Raw genomic sequence first — 21,038 nt, forward strand, 5'->3', positions numbered from 1 at the left:
GAGGGAGGGAGGAGAGCGGCGGGCGGCGCCTTGGGCGTGCTCGGTAGGAGGCGGGGCCTGTTCGCGGCCAGAGCCGTGCCCGGGGCTGGCGGGGGCGGGGCCCGACCTGCTCGGGGGCGGGGCCTGTCGGGGGCGCGGCCCGGCCGGGAGCCGCGGGCCTGGCGGGGCGGGGCCTGGCGGGGGCGGGGCCCGGCGCGCGGGCGGACGCTGGCCGCGCTCCCGCCGGCTCCTCGTTCCCCGGGCTCCTCGGCCCGGCTCCCCGCCCTCCCGGCGCCCGTCCTCCGGGCTCCTCGTCCGCCCGGCGCGCGGGCCGGGCCGCGGGCCCCGGGAGGCGCCGTGGGAGCGCCGGCGCCGGCATGGCGGCCATCACAGCGCTGCAGCAGTGGTGCCGGCAGCAGTGCGAGGGCTACCGGGACGTGAGCATCGCCAACATGACCACGTCGTTCCGCGACGGCCTGGCCTTCTGCGCCATCCTGCACCGCCACCGGCCCGACCTCATGTGAGTGCGCCCGCTGCCCGCGCGCCGGCCTCCCGCGGGGAAACGGACGCCCGGCCCTGGGCCCTGCGGGCTGCCCCCGGTGGCCTCCGTGCGCCCGGCCACCGAGTGGAGCTGGGCCGCAGCCAGGACGTCCGGCCACCCCCGCCGTCTTAGTCAGTCCCTGACTCAGGCCAGGGTCCTGGGCTCCGGCCGCAGCCAGCCCTCCCCGTCGGTCTCCCTGGGAAAGGGCCCGCAGCGCTGCCCTTCTGGGCGCTCTGAGACCCCCACTGTCCTGGGACCTACCCACCAGATCAAGGCGTGGGGGGATCACTTGGGAGTTACTGTGTGGTACTGCCCCTCCCCCAGCCTCTCGGGCACCTTTAGGAATGCAGCCCGGGGTCCCTGTGGGGGAGAGGCCAACGCAGAGCAGGAAGCGTGAGACCCCCCCACCCCCAGGGCCTGGCCTCCGTGCCCTAGGGTGATGGGGCATGAGATGGGAGCCTTGGGAGGTGGGGAGGGGAGGCGGCCAGGTCGTCTCTCTCCAGGAGGGTCTGGGAGTCGGGGCTGGGAGGTTGGCCCTGCCTTGTTGCCAGATCTTGTCCCCACCCTGGACCTGCTTCATCAGTTATTCACTCAGCAAACACTCTGTGGCCGTGACTGGGGCCCAGCTTGCTGGGACAGGGCTCTGTGCTGTGAGGCCCTGGCCCCCTGCCTTGTGGGAATTCGCTGTGAGTGGAGCTGCCAGGGAGGGCGCCTGGGCTGGCGGACAGAGGCGCAGGAAGGGTGTCCTCGGAAGACGCCTCCTGGAAAAAGCATACTGTTTGTTCCATGTTAAAAGCGTTCTCCTGAGTCGTCGCGGCTGGAGCCAGGGGTGGGTGGAGCATGTTCGCCAGAGAGGACTCCGGGCTGGGAGAGGCCGGAGAGACCGGAGGCAGCACCTTCTGAATGCTGCCCTCGGGGCTCTTGTTGAACAGACGGGGAAACTGAGGCCCAGAGAGGGGACATCGTGTTCAGCACGCAGAGCGCGTCAGGCAGAACCAGGGCTGGTACTTGGGGCTCCTCCCCTGCACCCAGATGTGTCCCCTGTGCCCCCAGAGACTGTCCCCAAGCACCGCCCTCTATGGGAAGCCAGTCTTAAGAAAGAGGCCTGCTCGGATTTCCTCCTCCCGCGAGGGGTTGTGAAATGCATCTGTGGAGCCGCGTGGGGAGCCTCTCTGCTCCCTGCCCGGGGGTGTGCCTCGGTCACCCTCGGAGCCGGGGGCGGGATATGCTTCCACACTCAACACCGGAAGCTGAGCTTTGATGGGGGGTGAGCTGGGGTCATGGAGCCTGGGAGACGGACCGGCAGTGGAGGCTGGGGCGGGCTGGGTCCCGGGGGGCTGGCTGGTGGCTGACCCCAGGCGGCCTGGACGGGGTCAGCGGGAGAAGTCTGCTGTTGGCGGGAAAGAGGGTGGGTACCGCCCTCTGCCAGCCCAGCAGCCTCAGGGCACTGCCCGGGTGTAACTGGAGATTTGGGGCCTTTCCGAGCCCTGGGAGCTTCCAGCTGTTCCCCGCTGTGCTGGGGTTAGAGTCTCGTCTGTGTGTGTGTGTGTGTGTGTGTGTGTGTGTGTGTGTGCGCGCGCGCGCACGCGCGCATGCCTGTCCCAACACGCACTGCCCGTGTGTGAGCACAGGCGTGCATATGTGGGTGTGTCCACGTGCTGGCACAAGCTGGTGTCTTAGCAGTTCACATAAGCATTGTTGAGTGCCTGCTGTATACTCAGTGCTGCACGCTGTACCAGGTGGCCTTGGCCCCTGCCTCAGGGAGTGACGGTTTAGGTACAGAGACGGGCAGCAAACCAATAAATGAACAGAAGCTCAGGCAGCTCCGGAGCGCGGTCAGGGCGGGGCCGGAGGACGGGCGGGGCGGGCGAGGCCGCGCCCTTGCACGCGGGTTTCAGTTACCTCGCTTACCGCTGGCGTGGTTGCTGGTCACCTGCCCCCACTGGACTTTTAGCTCCAGAGGGTGGGGTGTCTGCTTTGCTCACTGCTGTGTCCCCGGCGCCTGGAGCCGCTGCAGCACGTGACGGGCGCTCCGCGTTCACAGCGCACGAGGGCCCAGGAGGTGTGGCCAGGTGACCACGGAGGTGGAGGCACGTCGCCACAGCCAGGGAGGCCACCAGAGGCCGGGAGGCACAGGAACAGAGTCCTCCCCCTGAACTTCCTGAGGGAGCTTGGCCCTGCTGACACCTTGATGTCAGACTTCTGGTCTCCAGACTGGGAGGGGATGTTATTCTCAGGCGCCCGGTTTGCGGACATTTGTCACGGCAGCAGTGGAGAAAGTCAGGCTCCCGCATGTGGCGGGGCCCAGAGGGGCTCCACAGATGCAGGCTGGTCGAATCCCGTGAGTGTGGGTCCGTGCGTGTCACAGGCCTGTGTCTGTGCCTTAAACACCCCTCTGCCGCCTCTGGTCTCACTGATGCCTCCGGGAAGGTTGGTGGCTGGGAGGGGGGTGGTCTCGCCAAGGAGCCCTGAGCTGCCCTGGCCGCCCCCAGTGGTGCAGGACAGGGAGGAAACACGCAGGAACCTGGAGGGGTGGCTGTCCTCCCCGGGGAGCCCCCCGCCCAGATCAGACCTGGGTGAGGTTCCCCCCGCCCTCCCCATGCCGTGAGGACCCTCCAGCAGCAGGGAGGTAGACATCCTGTCTCCGTGTCTCCTGGCTCCGCCACCAAGGAGTCCTTCCGTTTATTTCACCCCAGTCCTTCCTGCTGCCTGTGAGCCTGTTTCCTCGTGGCCCCCAGCGGAGGGGAGCCGCTGCGAAGGAAGGAGCTGGGCACTGAGCCCGCCAGGTGGGGCTGCGGCTGCCCGGCCGCCCTCGCGCTGGCTCTGCCTGACGGGATCGCCCCGCGGGGACCCTGGCAGGTGTGCGGGTCTCCGCTGCGGGTGGGGCGACAGACTCACCCAGGGATCTGCCCGGCCCGGCCCGCCGTGCCCACCCCTTAGCTGTGGGTTTCGCAGGTAGGCCTCGAGGTGCCCGCCTGCCCGTCCCAGCCCCGCAGGGTCTGTTTCCCCAGTGACGCCACCTCTGCCGAGCAGCCAGGTGAGCGCAGGAACCGCCCGAAACCAACACACCTGTCCCGCCTCCTCCGGGCAGGAAACCAGTGGGGCTGGAGTTCCCTCCCCTCCAGCCAGCCCAGCAGGGCCTGGGGCTCGGAGGCTGGGAAGAGGGCAGGAGGCGGGCGGGCGGGCGGGCATCCGGGGCGGGAGCCCTTCCCAGAGGCAGGGGCTGGGCTTCGTTCTCCTGGGACCTTTGGGCGGGAGGGGCGCTGGAGGCCGGCCCTTCGCGGGAGCCTTGGAGGGGTCGGGGGTCAGGGAGTAGGGTGCCGGGCAAACTCGCCCGCCCCACCCCTCAGTCCCTGGGGGGCGACCTGACTTTTCTCTGCCGCTCTGGGGCCCCCGCGAGGCCGGGCCAGAAGCGGGGGTGGCGCCCTGGCCGCTCTTGGAGACGCGCCCTTCGTGGGGGGGTCAGGAGACGTGCTCCCGGAGGTCCCCACCCAGACGCTGCTTCCTGGGCCAGAGCAGAGGGGGCTGGGCCCCAGGCACGGGCTGGACTCCCCTCCCTCACTGGCTTCGTGGTCAGCAGGAAGCCTCCTGGGGCCCGAGGCCTCTGCCCTTGGCCCGAGGGCCTGCGGCCGCCTTCTGGCCACCCTCCCCAGAGTGGTTCCGGGAAGGGCTCAGGCCGCCGCAGGAGCCCCGGGCTGACCCTCCAGGCTGGGCCCTGCTGCTGCTGGGCGGGAAGAAGGTGGGGGCCCTGGGAGCCAGCCCCGTGCCTGCGGGGACCGTTCCTCCCGCCTCGCCTTGGGCGCCTCCCGGGTCCAGTCCTCCCCGGCTCTGTCCCCCCCACCCCGGCGCCTCCGCCCCACCCCACTTCTGCCCTTTGGCCTCTCGCGTCTCAGCTCTGGGTGCTTTGGTAGCCGTGGCTCCCCCCATCTGTGTCTCAGCCTCTCTGCCTGTCTCCTGCTCTCCCTCTCTGCTCCCCTTCCCGGTGGGATTAACTCCAGATGTGCTGGAGGTGCCTGGAAGAGAGGCTTAGCTTCTGTCTTCCACCGCCCACCCCCCATGCAGCTGCATTTCGTTCCAGGAAACAAACAGTGTGAGGTCAGCTCTCCAGGAATTTGGAAGGGGATGCACATTCCCAAGAGCCCCCGAGGCGCTGAGGGCAGGAGGAGGGCGGCAGCCCTGGTCAGCCGTGGCCGGCGGGAGGCCGGCTGGGAGGGGCTGTGTGTGCCTCGGGCTCTCTCAGCCGGGCGCGCGGCTGTCCCGTGCAGGGCACACAGACCCGGTGAGTTCACTCCTGGGGCCAGTGTTGAAAGAGTGGATGAACTGGGAGATTGGGATTGCCATATATACATTACGAATAAGAGAAAAATATCCAATTGTATACGTTAAATATATGCAGTTTATTGTATGTCAATTATATCTCAATAAAAGTTGTTTAAAAAAAAAGGAAGGGAATGCCACCAAAGGCCCCTCACTCAGCAAGCACTGGACATGCTAAGTCATCAACAGCATTTATAGAGCATCAGCTGTGTGCCTGGCCCCAGGCAGGTAACTTGGAGTCGTAGCAGAACATACCTGATTCTGTTTTTCTATTTTTTATGTTTTGGCCATACCAAGCGGCTTGCGGAATCTTAGTTCCCCGACCAGAGATGGAACGCGTGGCCCCTGCAGTGCACGCACAGAGTCCTAACCACTGGACTGCCAGGGAATTCCCAGAACATACATGATTTTAAATTACAGGAGTTCGCCTAAAGAAATGATCTACCTGGGGAGGGTGCCCTGGGTTCCCGCCCACTGGTGCACAGGTTCTCGGAGGGTGGTGCAGTGTGATCCCGCGAGGCTTTAGATGCAAGCCGGCCGCCTCCCTGAGGTCATCACAAGGTATCAGCCCTTGAGGCCTGCTGCTCGAGGTCCTGCAGACCCTTCCAGGAGCCCAGGGCGTGTGTCGGCAGGCTGCTTCCTTCTGGAGCCTCTGCCCTGGGCGTGCAGACGCCGCCCACCCCCTGGGCCGCGCCTCGTCCCCCCCACTGCGCATCTCTGCGTCCAGATGTTCCCCGCTTGTGAGGACACCAGTCATTTCGGACTAGCCCCCGTCGCCCACTTGCACTTGGTTCTCTCTGTACAGCCCGTTTCCAAGTAAGGTCCCGTCCTGTGGTTGTGGGAGGCCACGACTCCAACGGGCATCGTTTGGGGAGACGGTCCGGCCCGTCCCGCCAGCGTTTCACCTGCTGGTGGGACGCTGGTCCCGTGGGGCTTCCTGACAGGGATGGGAGGGCCTCTCCCTGGCGCTCCCTGAAGGGATCGGCAAGGCGGCTCTGACTGCGGCTGTTTCCCCAGCCCGCTGGCCTCAGGGACCAGGGCGATGCTGGCGGAACCCCCCGCAGAAGGCCCACGAGCTCAGGCCTTGGGAGACGGGAGGGGCGCTCTGAGGCCGGGGTGCTTGGAGGGGGCTCGGTCTGGGAGGGGCGCGGTGCTGAGGGCCTGGCCGGGTGGTCCGGCCCATCCGCAGAGCCTTGCGGGTCCAGGGAGGCAGCGTGGCTTTGGCTTTGGTGCTGAGGGGGTGGTCCTTAAACTGGCAATTCTGCACCCTCTGACCAGCATGCCTTGGACCCTGCCTGGGGGGCTGGCACCGTGTCGTGGGCACCCTGATCTGCCCTGAGCTCTGAGACCCTCACTCCGGGTCTGCAGGCAGAGAGGGCCCAATGGTCAGCAGCTGCCCCCAGATCCCAGGTTGGCGCCAGCGCAGCCCCGGGTGGACCGAGGCCAACGCGGGGGGCAGAGGGCTTCCTTCTCCTGCTTGTTTGGAGACAAAACAGACCTTGTTATCCTGCCCTCCTGCACTGGGCATCTTGCTGAGGACACGGCCGTTTCGGTCCGTGACCCCGGGCAGGTCTGGAGAAGAGATTGAGCGTTCAAAGGGGTGGTTGGGGGAGGGAGGGGGAGGGGCTCCTGAGGCCCTAGACGCTGAGGACGGGGGTCCGGCACGGCTGAGAGCCCCCCGGGCGATGGGTGGAGCCCGGCCACCCCGTGTGCCTGTGGACGTCGCTGGGTGCCGGGCTGCCACACCCACCCTCCTGCTCCCCCGGTCATCTGTTCCCTGCAGACAGGTCTGTCTGCCGTCCTGTGCTGGCACAAAGCACCCTCTGTTCTCTTGGGGTGGTCTCACATCTGGAACACGTTACCTGGGAGGTGGTCCAGGCGGAAACTGGGAGGTTTCCCGGAGAGCCGAGCAGGTTGATGAACGGCGGCTGAGGCTGACAGGGCCCCTGAGGTGGGAGGTGGGCACACCGCAGCCCCCGTCCCCTCCCCACCCCCACGCGCGGCTGAGGGCCGGCCGCTGCCCCGGCCTCAGTTTCCTCATCTGTGTAGTAGGCCTCCCAGGGACGTCCCGGGGTCAGGGAGGTGGGGCCCGTGCACGGTCAGGGCTGGGGGCCAGGCCATCCCAGGCCTGGTGGCTGCAGGGTCTCCCCTCCGCCTACTGTTTGTGACCTGCCCGGCCTGGAGCCGGAGCCCTCAGATCCACTGGGAGAAGCTGAGGTCACCCTCTTAGAGGGGGGCCCTGAGGCCTTGAGGGGAGAGGGGGCCGGCCTGGGTCGGCGTGGCTGGGATGAATCAGGACGTAGCCCCCCGCCCCCCCCACGCCCCGCTCTCTCCTGGGCCACGAGGCGTCCCGAACAACCCCGTTGACCCCAAAGTAGCAAGGCTGCCGTCCAGCACGTGGGCACACAGAGCAGTATTTCACCAGCCCGCCCGGAGGTGCTGGGCTGGCCGCCTGCTGGGGTCCGGCTGTGTTTTCTGGTCAGAGTGTCCTCCCCGGCGTACTGTGCGGGGCGTGTGTGTGGCGTCCCGGGACCGGCCTGGAGCTGGGGCCGGGCTTCTCCTCCTTTCGGAACGATCGCTGTGCTCCCGGCGTCTCCCGGGAGGCCTGCCGTCCTGGCCGGCCCAGAGCCTCTGCACCCTGTTGTCGAGGGGGCGGGGGGCGGCGGAGGCTCTGACATCCTCGGCCTTGAGGGTCTCCCCTCTTGGGAGGATGGATGGGCACCTGGTGGGCACGTTCAAACCTCAGACACCTGGATGCTGGGGCTGAGGCTCTGCTCTGGTCCTGCGTTCCTGCTGTGCGACCTCGGGCAAGTCACGGAGCCTCCCTGTGCCCCCTCGCCCCACCTGTGAGAGGTGGGTATTGATAGAGGCTGCAGGCGCGAGTCGATATTTGTAAAGAGCTGAGAACACCGGTGCTCCCAGGAGGCGCTGGGTGAATGAGTGAGCGACGGGAGCGGGAGGTGGGGCGAGGGCCCGGCCCGCCCTGACCGGCGGGCAGCGTGACTCTTCGCCCAGGGGAGCCCCGAGCCCCTGGGACATCGGACTCCTGTGACCCCCCCAGGCCCGTGAGCTGCCCCGGGGGAGGCAGCCCGCCTGGAGCCGGGCCCTGGCTGGACCGCCGGCTCTGCTGCCCGGGGCCTGCTTCCGGCCGCACCTGACTGGGGAGCGCAGAGGTTGGGGCCTGGCCTCTGTAGGGTGAGGGTGACGGCTGTGCTGGCGGCCTGCGTGGGCCGTTGGGGCCCAGGTCACGGGAGGCGCTGGACGGCCTCCTCGGGCCCCGAGCAGGGCCAGAGCCTGAGGCCGGCGCCCAGCCCTGCCCTCTCCTTGGTCGCTGTGTGACTTCATTCCTTCACTGCCCCACCCCGGCCTCAGTTTACCCCGTTGAGCAAGATGACCTCTGAGGCCCTGCAGCCCCTTCCTTCTTGGACCCTGAGCTGCTTTGAACACTTGTGTTCTTCTTTTCCAGAAATTTCGATGCTCTCAGGAAGGAAAACATTTACGAGAACAACAAACTGGTGAGTGTCCCATTTGTGCCTTCCCAGCCCAGTGTGCACCGCCCCCGGCCCACGTGCCCCGGTCCCGAGTGGGCACGACGTCCCCCAGGGCAGCCATGGAGTCGCTGCGTCCACAGGTGCACGGAGAGAGGCCGGGCACTCGCCACTGGGCTTTGCAGCTGGTCCCGCGCTGGACAACCCCCGCCACCCCGAGCAGCCCCTGAGCTTGCGGCCAGGCCTCCTGGTCCCTCCTTTTCTTGGCGAGGGAGGGGGAGGGGAGGGGTGGGCTGGACCCTCCTTCCCGCCCAGGCAGAGCAGGATCGGAGGTGGCTCTGGGGGCAGGGCCCCCGGGTGGGTCCTGGGCTGGGCCCGCTCTCAGGCTGGCTGGGTTCAAGCCCTGCCTGGCCGTCCGGCCTCGGGGCCCCTCCCTGTGCCGGCGTCAACTTCCCTGCTGCAGAGGCAGCTCCCAGGGCCCGCAGGGCCGATGCCCGCAGAGCGGGCCCGTGTTCACCGCGCGCCCGCTGCGGTCCCGGCCTGGGCGCCGCCGTGAGCGGGTTGCCCGCCCCCCGTCAGGTCTGGGCGTCGGGGCAGCCCCGCCTTGGTGCTGACGATTGGAATCTAAATTTGACTCAACTGAGATGAAATAAAATGACATTCAGTCCCTCAGCCGCACTGGCCGTGTTTCAGACACTCACTGGCCACACGTGGACGACTCGGAGTAGGACACGTCCACCACGGCAGGGTCAGCGGACCACGCTGGCCGCAGATCGCGTGCGGGTGGGAGCGGGCGCCACGGGGGAGGAGGTGTGGGTGGGGGCGTGGTGAGGGGACGGGGACAGCCTCTCTGGGTGGGGGCTCTGGGGCTGGAGGGCGCCAGGGAAGCCGCGGGTTCCACAGGGTCTGTGCAGAGAGCGGGGGGCGTGGCCAGCCGCTGGATGTATCTGGAAGGAGTCAGAGGCGATGGGAGGCCTTTGTGCCTCGTGTGGCGGGCCTGTCACTGCTGGGGGGCTGCGGGCCTGGGGGCCCAGGGGCCTCGTCACGGACGGACAAGGACTGAGGTGTTCCTGGCACCCGTCTGCCTGGGGGTCCTGGCGGTTTAGGGAGGGGCAGATCAGGGGAGGGTGGCGTGTGAAGGGCTGGTGGGGAGGGAGGAGGGGAGGGGAGGGAGGCGGAGGCGGAGCGGAGGGGGACGTTGCAGCGGGGGCGGGGCCGAGGAAGCCGCCGCGGGAGGGCCGGGGCGCCTGCTCCTGCCCTGCCCAGCGAGTGTCCCTTCCCCGGCTTTGGCTCCAGGACACGGCTGTCCCCCTTGGCCTGGGGAAGGCTCCTCCCGTGGAGAAAGCTGCCCCCTGACCTGTAAGGTCCGTGTCGGCCGGGGGGGGCGCAGATTTAGGGCTGTGGGGGCCATGGAGGGGGTCTCCACAGTGACATGGGGCTGAAGTCCTGGAACAGGTAGCCCACGCGGGGGCCCCCAAAACTGGGGCATGGCCTCAGCTGCTGTTACCAAGTACCCACTGGGACCGGCCCCCGAGCTCCTTCCGTCCTGTGGTTGGCCTGTGACCCCTGTTGTACAGATGGGTAAACCGAGGCTGGGGAGGCCACGTGGGCAGAGCAGATCACCAACCTTGAACCGAGATCTTTCCGGGCTCCACGCAGCTGTGTTGCCTGGGGCCCTCCCACCTTCCCTCTGGGAGGAGCTGCTGGCCTGGCCAAGGAGGCGGAGGGGGTCTCCCTGCCTCCCCACCCACCCCGCTGACCAGCGCCCTCCCCCAGGCCTTCTGCGTGGCCGAGGAGCAGCTGGGCATCCCGGCCCTGCTGGACGCCGAGGACATGGTGGCCCTGAAGGTGCCCGACCGGCTGAGCATCCTGACCTACGTGTCCCAGTACTACAACTACTTCCACGGGCGCTCCCCCAGTGAGTGCCCGCGGCCCGTCCGCCCGGGGCCGCGCCCAGTGCTGCCCGCGGGCAGGGAGGCCTCTCTGGTGCCTGTCTGTGGAGCGCCCGATGCGGCCGCCGCCTCCCCGTCCCGCTGCGCGTGGCAGGCGGGGTCCAGGCCTCCCTCGGCCCCCGCTGGGGCAGGCGCCGCCGTCCCCCACCCCCCAGCCCCGCCCACCAGGCACACGCACCCGGCCCCCCCACCGTTCCCCTCTCTGGGCCTGGGCTGGCCCATCTGCCCCCCAGGGGTCTGTGCCCCCAGCCTGGGCGGTGCGGCTGCCCCGTGTGGGCTCCCAGGCCTGGCCGCAGAGGCCGCCACGTGGTGCTGACGGTCCGCCGGCCCTGGCAGGGTGCAGCCGCAGGCAGGCTGGGCCTGGGAGGGGCTGGCCTTGGACGGTATTCCAGCCGCTTTGTGCACCAGCAGCTCAGAGCCCCCCCAGCCCCAGTGCGCCTCACCCGGGCTTAGAAATCCCCAGGATCACTCTGGGCGCAGGGCCAGCCTGCCTTGGAGTCCCACTTGGTGGAGGAACAGAAAGTCCCTTCTCCCTGAGCCCAGATCTGGGCTCTCGGGGGGGGGGGGGGGGGGGGGCGGGGAGGGGAGGGGCGTGGGGGAGGCCAGGCGCCCGCTGGGAACGAGTGTTCCCTGGGGCGGCCCCTCCTCGGCCCCCGGACAGCAGGGGCCGCCCGTTCCCACCCACGGGCTGCGGGGCACCCGGACCAGGGGTGGCCCCAGACTCTGTCAGAGCCGGTGTGTGGGGCCGGGGCCCCTGACCCTGTGTGTCTCGTGTCAGTTGGGGGCATGGCTGGTGTGAAGAGGCCCCCGTCGGACACCAGTCCGGAGCCATCTGGAAAGAAGGCCCTGTCCCAGCCCTCCGGGCCCTCGCCCACCCCAGCCTGGAGGCGGCGGCTGTCTCCAGTCAGCACAAACCCCACTGCCCAGCGGAAGGATGGGGGCTCAGAGGGCTCCCCGCTGAAGCCCGTAAGAGCCCCGGCCTGCCCTCCCTCTGGTTCTTGGGTTTTCCTCCGGCTTCCATGGAGTGGGGCTCTTGGGCCTGAGTGTGTCCCTGACCGCCGTGCCCCGGGTGGGGCAGGGTCTCCTTGGGTCCCAGGCACGGCCTCGGCTGTCCCCTGCACTGGCTCCCCGCGCTCCTTCAATCCGGTGTGGTGGTCGGGACATGAACCCCATTGTACAGATGGGTACACTGAGGCCAGGGAGGCCCCATGGGCCAAGCAGGGCTCCAAGCGGCTGTCTTGCCTCAGGCCCACCCCCATCCCCATGGGGCCAGGAGAGCATGTGGGCATGTCCTTTGCTCTCAAAGTAAGACGTGAGGTAGGGTTGCCCCACTTTTCAGAGCTGGAGACAGGACAGGGTGAGGACGTGGGGTGGGCTGTCGCTCCAGACTTTCCTGCCGGGGGCGCTGGGGATTGGGTTGGATTTTTGCGCCTCGAGGTGGGAACAGGAGTTGCCAGGGTCTGTCTCCTGGGCCCCAGAGACCCCGAAAGTCAGCCCCCAGCGCCCTCCCCTTGGGCCAGGCTGGAGACCCTGCACGTGGAGTCCGGTGGCCTGGGCCCGAGCCTCCCGTGGGGCCTCCGCTTTCCAGCCTGTAAAACGGGATCCTCTGGCCGCTGCCGGGGCGGCTGTGGGGGGGGAGGGCGGGGCGGGCAGGTCAGCGGCACCCCCTCCCCAGGGCCAGGCCGCCGTCGGCACCCCCAGCAGCACCTGTGGCGTCTGCGGGCAGCACGTGCACCTCGTGCAGCGGCACCTGGCCGACGGGCGGCTGTACCACCGGAGCTGCTTCAGGTGGGCCCTGCGTGCGCGCGTGCGCGTGTGATGGGGGGAGCCCTTCCTGGGGTGTCCGCGCCCCTGACGAGGGCCTTGGGGGCGCCTGGGAGCCACAGTGATCACCTGGGAGAGGAGGTGTCTGTGGAGGGAGTGGCCGACCACAGGAGGGGCCGCGGGAGCCACGCGCGTGTGCTGCAGGGCGGCGCGCGTGAACACGTGCGCGGCTGGAGCCCCCCGGTCTCCCCGCCCGCCCCCAGGTGTAAGCAGTGCGCCAACACGCTGCACGCGGGGGCCTACAGGGCCACGGGAGAGCCCGGCGTCTTCGTCTGCTCCAGCCACCGCCCTGAGACGGCCTCTGCCGGCCCCGCGTCGCCAGGCTTGGCCCCCAGGGGGCCTGGGGCCGCGTCCACGGGCGTCAAGAGCCCTGACGCCCCGAAGAAGGCCCAGGAGGCGAGCGCGCAGAGAGGCGCAGGGCCGAAGGCCGGGCCGCCCGCCTGGGAGCCCGCGGTGGGCGGCTCCGCTCCAGCTGCGGCGGAGCCCCCGGCCGCCGCCGCCTCCTCCCGCGTCCGCGCGGGGAGCCCCGCCGGGCCCCGGCTCTCGGTGGGCCCCGTGGGTGGCACGCCCGGCACTCACGTGACCAACAGCTCTCCGACGGGGTGGGCGTCGCCGGCGGGCAGCCCTCGTCCCGCCGTGACCCCAGGAGCCCCGGACCCTCGCCCGGCCACACCGCAAGGCCGGGGGACCCCGCGAGGGGCAGCCCCCCAGACAGGGCTCCGTTCAAGGCCAGCGTCTCCGGTCCCAGCGAGCGCCCCGGCCCGGACCCCGTCGTCCTCCGGGACACAGCAGGCCCGGGAGAGGTTCTTCCAGACGCCTGGGGCCCCCCCCGGCCCTGGCCCGGCTGGCAGGGTCCCCGCTGCCGCGGACGCCCCTCCCAGGGACAGCAGCAGGGAGCAGGCGCTGAGCTTCCTCCGGAAGGCCCTCCCGGGGCTCAGGGCGGCTGGCGCTCAGGCCCCCCCCAGGTGGGTGCAGGAGGAGGGCGGGGGCCGGGGCCGGGGGCGGAGAGGGCTGGCAGGCTCTGGCCCTGGGGGGCTGTGTGCTGACGGGGCTGCACGTCCCCTGCCTCCGTGTCCTCGTCTGGGAACGTGGCGACTGAGACAGGGTGGCCGGCAGGACGGGGACGCGGCCGTCGCTGGAGAGCCCGTCGGACACACCCGGGGGCGCGGGTGCGGCCACGCTGCCGTCCGGGGCCCGGCCGCGGTCCGTCTCGCGGGAGGCCGCGTTTCACAGCTGGGGAAGGCAGGGCCGGGGGCGGTCCGGGCCCTGGCCGGCCTGAGCCGAGGGGGCTGCCCGGGGCCCAGGGCTTTCCGCGTGCTGGACACGGAGCCGCGGGGGGGACGGGCTGAAGAACGTCCCCGTGCTGGTGTCCCGGGGCTGCTGGACACGGCGCCAGGGCCCGCGTGGCCGGCACAGCGGACGTTATTCGTTCACGCGAAGTCGGGACCCCGGGTGCGGGCGGGGCCGCTCCCTGCAGGCTCGCGGGCTCCCCCGTCCCTCCCAGCTCCCGGGGGCACCGCGGCCACGGCGCGTCCCTCCTCTGTCCTCACGGCCTCTTCCCCGCGCACCTGTGTCTCCTCTCCTCTCTTGTCTTTGGCGTCAGGGCCTCCTTAATCCAGGATGACCGCGTCCTAAATTGATCTTACCTGCAAAGAGCCCGCTTCCAAATCAGGTCACGCCCTGAGCTTCCGGGGGGCGGGAATCCGGGGGGACCCCACGGGCTGCCCGGCCATCGCCCAGCCGGTGGCGGCACGTCCGCACCCACGGCCTCGGCTGCCCCTCCTGCTGGGGACGCTCCTGGCTGACCCCGTGGGGGCTCCGGGGGCTCCGGGCCGGGGCGGGGGCCGCCCGCCTGCCCTCCGGCGCGGAGGGGCGTCCTGGGCTCTCGGGCCCAGCTGGGCGAGGCCTCTCCCGGCAGGGCTCCCGGGGGCGCGTCTGGCCCGGGGGAGGCCCGGCTCCTCTCGGCGGCCCAGCCTGGCGTAGGGGAGGAGCAGGGCAGAGGGGCCCGGCGCGCCCGGGGAAGTGGCCCCAGCTGGGGGAGGGGCCTGGAGGCCCCGCGGCAGCCTTACTTCCTGCACGGGTGCCTGGCGGACGCGGGGTGGCTGTGTCCCGGCCTCGTGCAGGTCACTCAGGACGGAGCTTGGCCTCCACGGCGAAGGCCCAGCTGCTTCTGTGCAGGCGGGTGGGTGGAGGGGGAGGGACCGGGGTGCAGCCCTTTGCGTGGTGTGTCCAGGGGTGTGTCAGCGTCCGCCAACACTGGCGTTGAACGGGAGGGTGACGTGTGCCAGTGCCCGACGTGGTGCCCGTGGCCTGTCTCACCCTCGGGAGGGCGGGCATTGCAGGGCAGCTGCCGGCAGAGGCCGAGGGGCTTCCGCCTGGGGCTCCTGGGGGGGCGGCTCCTGGATCCAGCCGCGCCTGACACCTGCGCCCTCACCCGCAGGCCCTCCCTCGCCACCAGCCCCGCCCCCAGCTCCCATCCCAGATCCGAAGGGCCAGGAGCAAGTCCATCAGCCAAGCGGTCACAGGCGGCGTCTCCACAGGCCCTCAGCCCCCCTGCGAGGCCGGAGCCGCCTGCCCCGAGCCTGGGTGGCGCCTCACGGGCGTCCGCGCCGCCTCAGGCGGGCAGGAAGGGCTCGGCTGTGTCCTCAGGGCCCGTCGGGGCGGGGGCTGGCTCCAGGCTGAAGCCGGACGCCCCGCCGGCCAAGGGTAAGACCCCCCAGCGTGGGCAGTGCCGGGGTCTGCCGCGCCGTGGGGTCCCCGTGCCCAGGTTGTCGCCGTGTGTCACGGCCTTCTGCTCCCCGGCCTGCGGTGCCGCCGAGCTTTGCTGTTGCGCAGTCCGGCTCCCGGGTCCCGCGGGGAGCTGTCCTCCTGCCACCAGCGCCCGCCTGCCGGCCCAGCCCCCGCAGCGCCGCTCCCTAGTGACAGCGCCCGGCGTGCCGCCCTCTGCGGGGCCTCCCTCTCCCGTGGGATTTGCAGCTGCTGTCTGTGCGTGTCTGTCGCTACCGCCCCGTCGTGGCGACCGTGGCCCTGTGCTCCGAAGCCCTGGAGCCCCTGGCTGCCCTGACCTCGTGCTCCGGGCTGTCACGGACACTTTCTGCAGCACTGCGAGGTGGCCGTTTCCGGGCGCGGAAGCTGTCTCTCGGGGCGCCTCTGGCGTCACCAAGCTGGCTCAGAGAACACACCACGCAGTGCTCTTCCCGCTCTTCCCTGTGGCTGAGGCTCCAGCCTGAAGGCCACGCTGCCCCGCGCCAAGGGGGTTTGCGGACGGCCACCCCGCACTTGCACGGACCGTCTGCATCCCTGGCACTCCCCCCGCCACACCCTCACCTTTGGCAGCGGGGGAGGTTGGGGCCCAGAGAGGGGCAGCCGTTCCGCCAGGCACACCCAGCGCAGGGTGGACTCCCGTCCCCAGCACAGCCGGCGTTCCTTCCCGGGAGCCGGGCTGGCCGCGGGGGTACCTGAGGGTGGGGCGGCGGCAGGAAGAAAGGGTGGGGGAGGTGCCGCCTTTCCCAGCAGAGCCCCCTCACCCCCACCCAGGCCTGAGTGCCAGCCCCCAGGAGGGCCAGGAGGACGGGCCCGCAGGATGGAGGGCCCGCCTGAAGCCCGTGGAGAAGAAAAGCCCTGCCGAGAGGTGAGGGGCGGGTGGGCTCCTGGGGGCGTGGGACCGACACCCGTGCGGTGGGTTTGTCACACAGGAGCCTGTGTGCAGGGCACGCCCAGGGCCGGCACACGGTAGGCGCGTCACACGTGCTTGTGGGTGAACGACAGCAGGGCTGTGTGCATGGCTACCTGTACGCGTCAGCTGTAGAAGCAGAAACCGGCTCGTGCCGGCCTGAGTGACACAGGCCACGTGTCCTCATGGGACTGGACTTGGGAGGTCAGGCAGCTGCAGGGAGGGCCCGTCAGCACCCGCGGGGCCCTCCCTCTGAAGCCGTCTGGAGGCCCCGGGCCATGAGCGCGCCCGCCAGGCCCGACCCTGGAGCTGGGCTGGGACGCCCACCTGCTGTGGGGAGGGGGCCGGGCGGGGGGAGGCAGTGGCCCCCACGGAAACCTCCGTTAGGACGGGGAGGGAGGGAAGGCCGCCGCAGCCTTCCGTGGACGAGGTCAGGGCCGCCGGGGGCACGCGGGCGATTGAGCCCACGTCGGCCTGGGGCGGCTGTGCTGGCGGCCGCCCTGTGTGCCCCGCGGGGGCCCATCGCGCACGCCCGGGGTCTCCGGTAGGCGTGGGGCCGGTGCCCGTGTGTGCACCGACGGTGGGTACCGGGACGTGTGTTCGCCCCTGTGATGTCGGTGCACCTGTCCACACGCACCTATGCTGCAGGAGGCGGGACGGTCGGGGACGGGAGCCCGAGGGGCCCCGCCAGGCCCCTCCTGCAGGCTGGCCCGCGTCCCCCAGGCCTGTCTGCGCGGGAGCGCGGGGCGGCTGGGCCCCCTCCGCTGACCTCCTGCTTCCGTCCAGGGCCCCAGAGCTGAGGGAGCCTCAGGTCCTGGGGGAGCCGAGGGCGGGTGACGCACCCCGGAAGGTCTCCGGCAGCTCCGAGGGGCTTGTCCGCAGCACGCAGGCCCCCGTGCGGGTGGACAGCCTCCCAGGTAATGCTGGACAGACGCTCCCCTGCCCCGGCCTCCCCAGCTGAGCGGCCCGGGTCCAGGCAGTCCTCCCCTCGGGGGCAGCGGCCCTGCTCGGCCAAAGGAGCTGGCGGTCCCGGCGGGCGGCGTGTACGTGTAATGCGTGTGCACACGTGTGGCTGTGCGTGTCTGTCCCCACACTCAGTCGCCCCTGAGCAGGTCACCACCCCACTGGGCTCATTTCCCCCCGTGCTGTGGAGGGTCAGGGTTCTGCCCTCTTCCCGCCTCCCGTGGACATGACCCGTCAGGCAGAACGTGGGGGGGGGGAGGGCTGAGCCCCGTGGGGGGGGGGAGGGCTGAGCCCCGTGGGGGTGCCCCTCTCGGCGGGGGGGCAGCTCAGGGAGGCAGCGGCGGGAGGGCCCTGGGCCTGCTGGCCTGACACGTGGCTCTGTCCCCCACCCGCGGGTAGCCGCATCCCCCTCCCGGTCCCCGTCCCGCCGCAGGAAGCTGGCCGTCCCTGCCAGCCTGGACGTTTCTGGCAACTGGCTTCAGGCTGAGCCCTCGGGGAAGGAAGCCCCTGCCTGGAGCCGGAAGGAGGAAGAGAAAGCCCCTCCCCAGGGCAAGCCAGGTCAGCCCAGGAGCACTGCCCCGCGTCTGCCTGGGGAGCAGGTGACGGGGGCTCCTCCTGGAGGACGTGCCCAGTGGGGCTTTGGAGAGTGAACAGGAGCTCACGGAGCCTAGAATGGAGGGGAGGCAAGGTGCGGGGCACACCGCCTTGTGCACCCCTGGAGGTGGCCGAGCTCTGCGTGTTTGAGGTGGGGCAGCAGGCCTGGGGGCCCTGGGCTGCGGGCCCGTCCCACGTGTGAGGACAGGAGGACCGGGCGGAGGCCCCCCCGCGTCCTGGCACCTGAGCCGCAGCTGCCTGGCAGCCACAGAGCGTTTGCTCCTGGTAGCCTGTGGGAAGGGCGGCCGGGGTGCTGGCGGGGTCTCTGGTGCTGCTGACCTGGAGGAGGGCAGGGGGCGTCCCGGGGGGCGGGGCCTGGTGGGGGCCAGACCCGCTTTGGGTCACGTTGGACCCGGTGCCTGAAGAGGCCCTCCTGCTGCTTCTCTAGGGAGGCCCTCGGGCCCGGCCGGCGTCCCTGCTCTGCCTGGCGAGTCAGTGCCCTCCCCGGCCAGGGTGAGTGGGCCGGGGTGCGGGTGGGCGAGGGGCCCAGCCCCGCGGGGCCTGCTGCCTTCCACAGCCTCACCACCCCCTCACCCCCAGCTGTGCCCGGACTACGTGCCCCAGGAGATCCAGCGACAGGTGCAGGACATCGAGGGGCAGCTGGACGCGCTGGAGCTCCGGGGCGTGGAGCTGGAGACGCGCCTGCGTGCGGCCCAGGGGGGTGAGCCACTCCAGCCCTGCCACGGGCCGCCCTCCGCCAGCGCCCCGACCTGGCCTCCGCCGGCTCTGCCCCGGGCCCCCTTGGTCTTGGGACCCCGGCCCCGCCCCGCGCAGGCCCCGCCCGCCCCGCGCCCAGCCCGCTCCTCTCTGCAGCGGCCTCCGAGGACGCCCTCATGGTGGACTGGTTCCGCCTCATCCACGAGAAGCAGCTGCTGCTGAGGCTGGAGTCCGAGCTGATGTACACGTGAGCGGCCCCGCCTGCGGCCTCCCGGAGGGCCTCCCGTCCGCGCGGCCGGGCTCACAGCCGCGTCTCCTCGGCAGGGCCAGGGACCAGCGCCTGGAGCAGCAGCAGCTGGACATCGAGGGGGAGCTGCGCCGGCTCCTGGCCAAGCCGGGTGCGTCCCCCCGCCGGCGTGGGCCGGCAGGGTGGGAGGGGTGGGGGCGGCTCGGCCCAAGGAGCTGGGCTCGGGTGCGGGCTTTCCCGGGCCTCCTGGCGGCTGGCTGCCTGGAGGAGGCCATGCCGGCACGCTCTCTCTGGAGCCTGGCTGTGTGTCCTTAGCGAAGTCCCTCAGCCTGTCTGTGCGGGGTTTCACCCCTGCGACGTGGGGACCGTTCGAGCTCTGCCTCCTTCGGCTGTCAGGAGGATTGGGTGCATGCGTGCAGGGTGTGGGCAGTGAGTGTCTGTCGGTGTGGTGGTCACGGAGGCCCCCTGGGGCTGGGGGCTGGGGTCCTGGCAGCCCCCCCGACCCGCCTCCGCTGCCGCCGGCTCCTCGCTGTCGGGGTGCGGCAGTGGCGCCCTGAGCCCCGTCTCCACGTCTCTCCCACCAGAGGAGTGTGTGCGGGCGGGTGGGCCACTCAGGAGGGGCCGGCAGCACCCAGGCGCCCGGACGGCTGGGCCCGCCCTCCTCCCTCCCTCCCTCCCTCCCTCCCTCCCTCCCTCACTCATTCATTCACTCACTCGCTCACTCACTCACTCACTCACTCATTCGCTTACTCTCTCATTCATTCACTCACTCACTCGCTCACTCACTCGCTCACTCACTCACTCATTCACTCACTCACTTGCTCATTCATTCACTCACTCACTCACTCATTCACTCACTCCCTCTCTCCCTCCCTCACTCACTCACTCATTCACTCACTCACTCACTCATTTGCTTACTCTCTCATTCATTCACTCACTCACTCACTCATTCACTCACTCCCTCCCTCACTCACTCGCTCATTCACTCACTCCCTCCCTCCCTTACTCACTCATTCACTCGCTCACTCACTCACTCCCTCCCTCCCTCACTCACTCTCTCATTCACTCACTCACTCACTCATTCACTCATTGCCTCATTCAGTCGCTCATCCATTCAGCTGGCACTGCCGAGAGCCCACCACAGGCTCCACAGGCCCCAAGGCCCCTCCCCGCTCCAGTGGAGGAGCCTGACCCTTGGGGAGCGGGGACAGGGCGTCCCGAGCAGGGTGGGGACGGCGGGGCTCCGGCTGATGGGAGCGGTCCCTGCAGAGGGTCTCAAGTCCCCCCAGGACCGGCGGCAGGAGCAGGAGCTGCTCAGCCGGTACGTGAGCACCATCAACGACCGCAGCGACATCGTCGACCTGCTGGATGAGGACCGGCTCAGGTGAGGCCGGGGCCCAGCGTCTCCCCTCACGCTCGGGGCCTTCCCCTCCCGGTGACGTCGGGAGACCCGCCGCGTGCCTCCCGCTGGTGGGGCCGGAGGCCGCGCGCTCTCCCGCCCGGCAGCTGCCTTCGGGGTCCTCCCCGGCGCACAGGCCCCTCCTGTGCCCAGGTCACTGCTGAGGGGCTGAGCCCCGCGAGGGCAGGCGTCCGCCCTGGGAGGGGAGCGGGCGGTGCCAGGCTGCGGCTTGTGGGCACCGAGCGGGCAGGTGGCCTGGTGTGGCGACGGCAGCCCCGCCACGGGGCATGTGCTGTTTCAGGGAGCAGGAGGAGGACGCGACGCTGCACAGCATGATCCGGAAGCTGGGTGACTGGGCGGCGCGGGCGCGGGGCCCTCTTGTGGGGTGGGCGCTGGGACCCCCGTGGCGGCGGGGGTGCGAGGTCAGGCAGGCTCACCCCAAGGGAGTGAGTTCCCCGTCACTGGAGGGATCCAAGAAGCACAGGTGGCCCCATGGTCAGGGTGAGGCGAGCGCCTGTCCCTCCGGCCGGGCCCCGCCCGGTGGACGCTCTGAGGGCAGGCGCGTGGTGGTTTCCCCTGGGGAGGGCGGTGGGTCAGGCTGTGCTGGGGCCTGGCTTCCTGAGGCTCTGGGGGCCCAGGAGGCTCTGCGGGTGGCAGGCCATGGGGCACCGTGCCTGAGGTGGGCGAGCGACTGCTCTGTGTCTCCCGCAGACCTGCAGAGGAGCGGTGGAGAGCAGAGGAAGAAGCCCAGGTTCCGCTTGTCCAATATCTGGTCCCCGAAGAGCAGGAGCAGGACCCCCGAGTAGCTGCCTGGTGGGGCCCCAGGACCCTCGCCCGTGGCGGGGGTGAGCACGTGGGTGGCGGGACCTGCACCACCTTCTCCGGCAGGTCTGCGTGGCCTCAATAAAGAAACTGACCCTGTGGCCTGGGCTCCCTCTCCTGTCTGGTCACGCGCTCCTGGGCAGCCCAAGGTCTCCCCATGTTCCATTTCTGCGCCAGTGTGGATGTGCTCATGGCCTTGAGCAGACGCTGAGCCTCTGGGCCCGGCCCTGGCCCTCTGCGACGGCCACTTTAGCCCCTTCCTGGCCTGGCTGCACAGGCGGGCTGCATGTGAACCTCGTGGGAGCCGGGACAGGGACAGGGACAGGGCGGGTCCGCGCACATGGCACCGGGTGCTGGCCCCACCCCCACATGGGCATCACCGGCAAGCTCTGTGACTTTGACCTTTAGGACGGAGGCCAGCTGGGCCCTGGGGGTCGAGTTCCTGGTGTCCAGCAAGAAAGTGGGGCCCGCCGCCCTTCCCAGCTTACCGCGTGGGGGCCGCGGTCGTGCAGGGGGGTGCTG

The 21,038-nt window shown here is 70.3% G+C and overlaps 1 protein-coding gene and 1 long non-coding RNA gene across 3 annotated transcripts; both read left to right on the forward strand.

Annotated features, from left to right (window-relative positions):
• The first annotated feature begins 232 nt into the window (after positions 1-232).
• On the forward strand, positions 233-20,614 carry MICALL2 (MICAL like 2). Of its 2 annotated transcripts, XM_057747836.1 has the most exons (17): positions 233-499; positions 8,304-8,352; positions 10,102-10,243; positions 11,056-11,243; positions 11,953-12,065; positions 12,305-13,066; positions 14,542-14,807; positions 15,639-15,732; positions 16,561-16,691; positions 17,137-17,295; positions 17,780-17,844; positions 17,932-18,052; positions 18,205-18,295; positions 18,373-18,446; positions 19,565-19,679; positions 19,996-20,042; positions 20,406-20,614. In XM_057747836.1, the coding sequence occupies exons 1-17, from the start codon at positions 357-359 to the stop codon at positions 20,498-20,500; spliced, it is 2,655 nt and encodes an 884-aa protein (XP_057603819.1). In that variant the 5' UTR covers positions 233-356; the 3' UTR covers positions 20,501-20,614. The 2 variants fall into 2 exon arrangements, with proteins under 2 accessions (XP_057603819.1, XP_057603818.1); XM_057747835.1 differs by lacking the exon at positions 19,996-20,042.
• On the forward strand, positions 3,232-4,616 carry LOC130860066 (uncharacterized). Its single transcript, XR_009055366.1, has 3 exons — positions 3,232-3,379; positions 3,476-3,557; positions 4,599-4,616. It is a non-coding gene; the product is annotated as an uncharacterized LOC130860066 (long non-coding RNA).
• Positions 20,615-21,038: the final 424 nt, after the last annotated feature.

Source organism: Hippopotamus amphibius, chromosome 9 (genome assembly GCF_030028045.1).
Source record: "Hippopotamus amphibius kiboko isolate mHipAmp2 chromosome 9, mHipAmp2.hap2, whole genome shotgun sequence".
In the NCBI taxonomy this organism is placed as follows: domain Eukaryota; kingdom Metazoa; phylum Chordata; class Mammalia; order Artiodactyla; family Hippopotamidae; genus Hippopotamus; species Hippopotamus amphibius.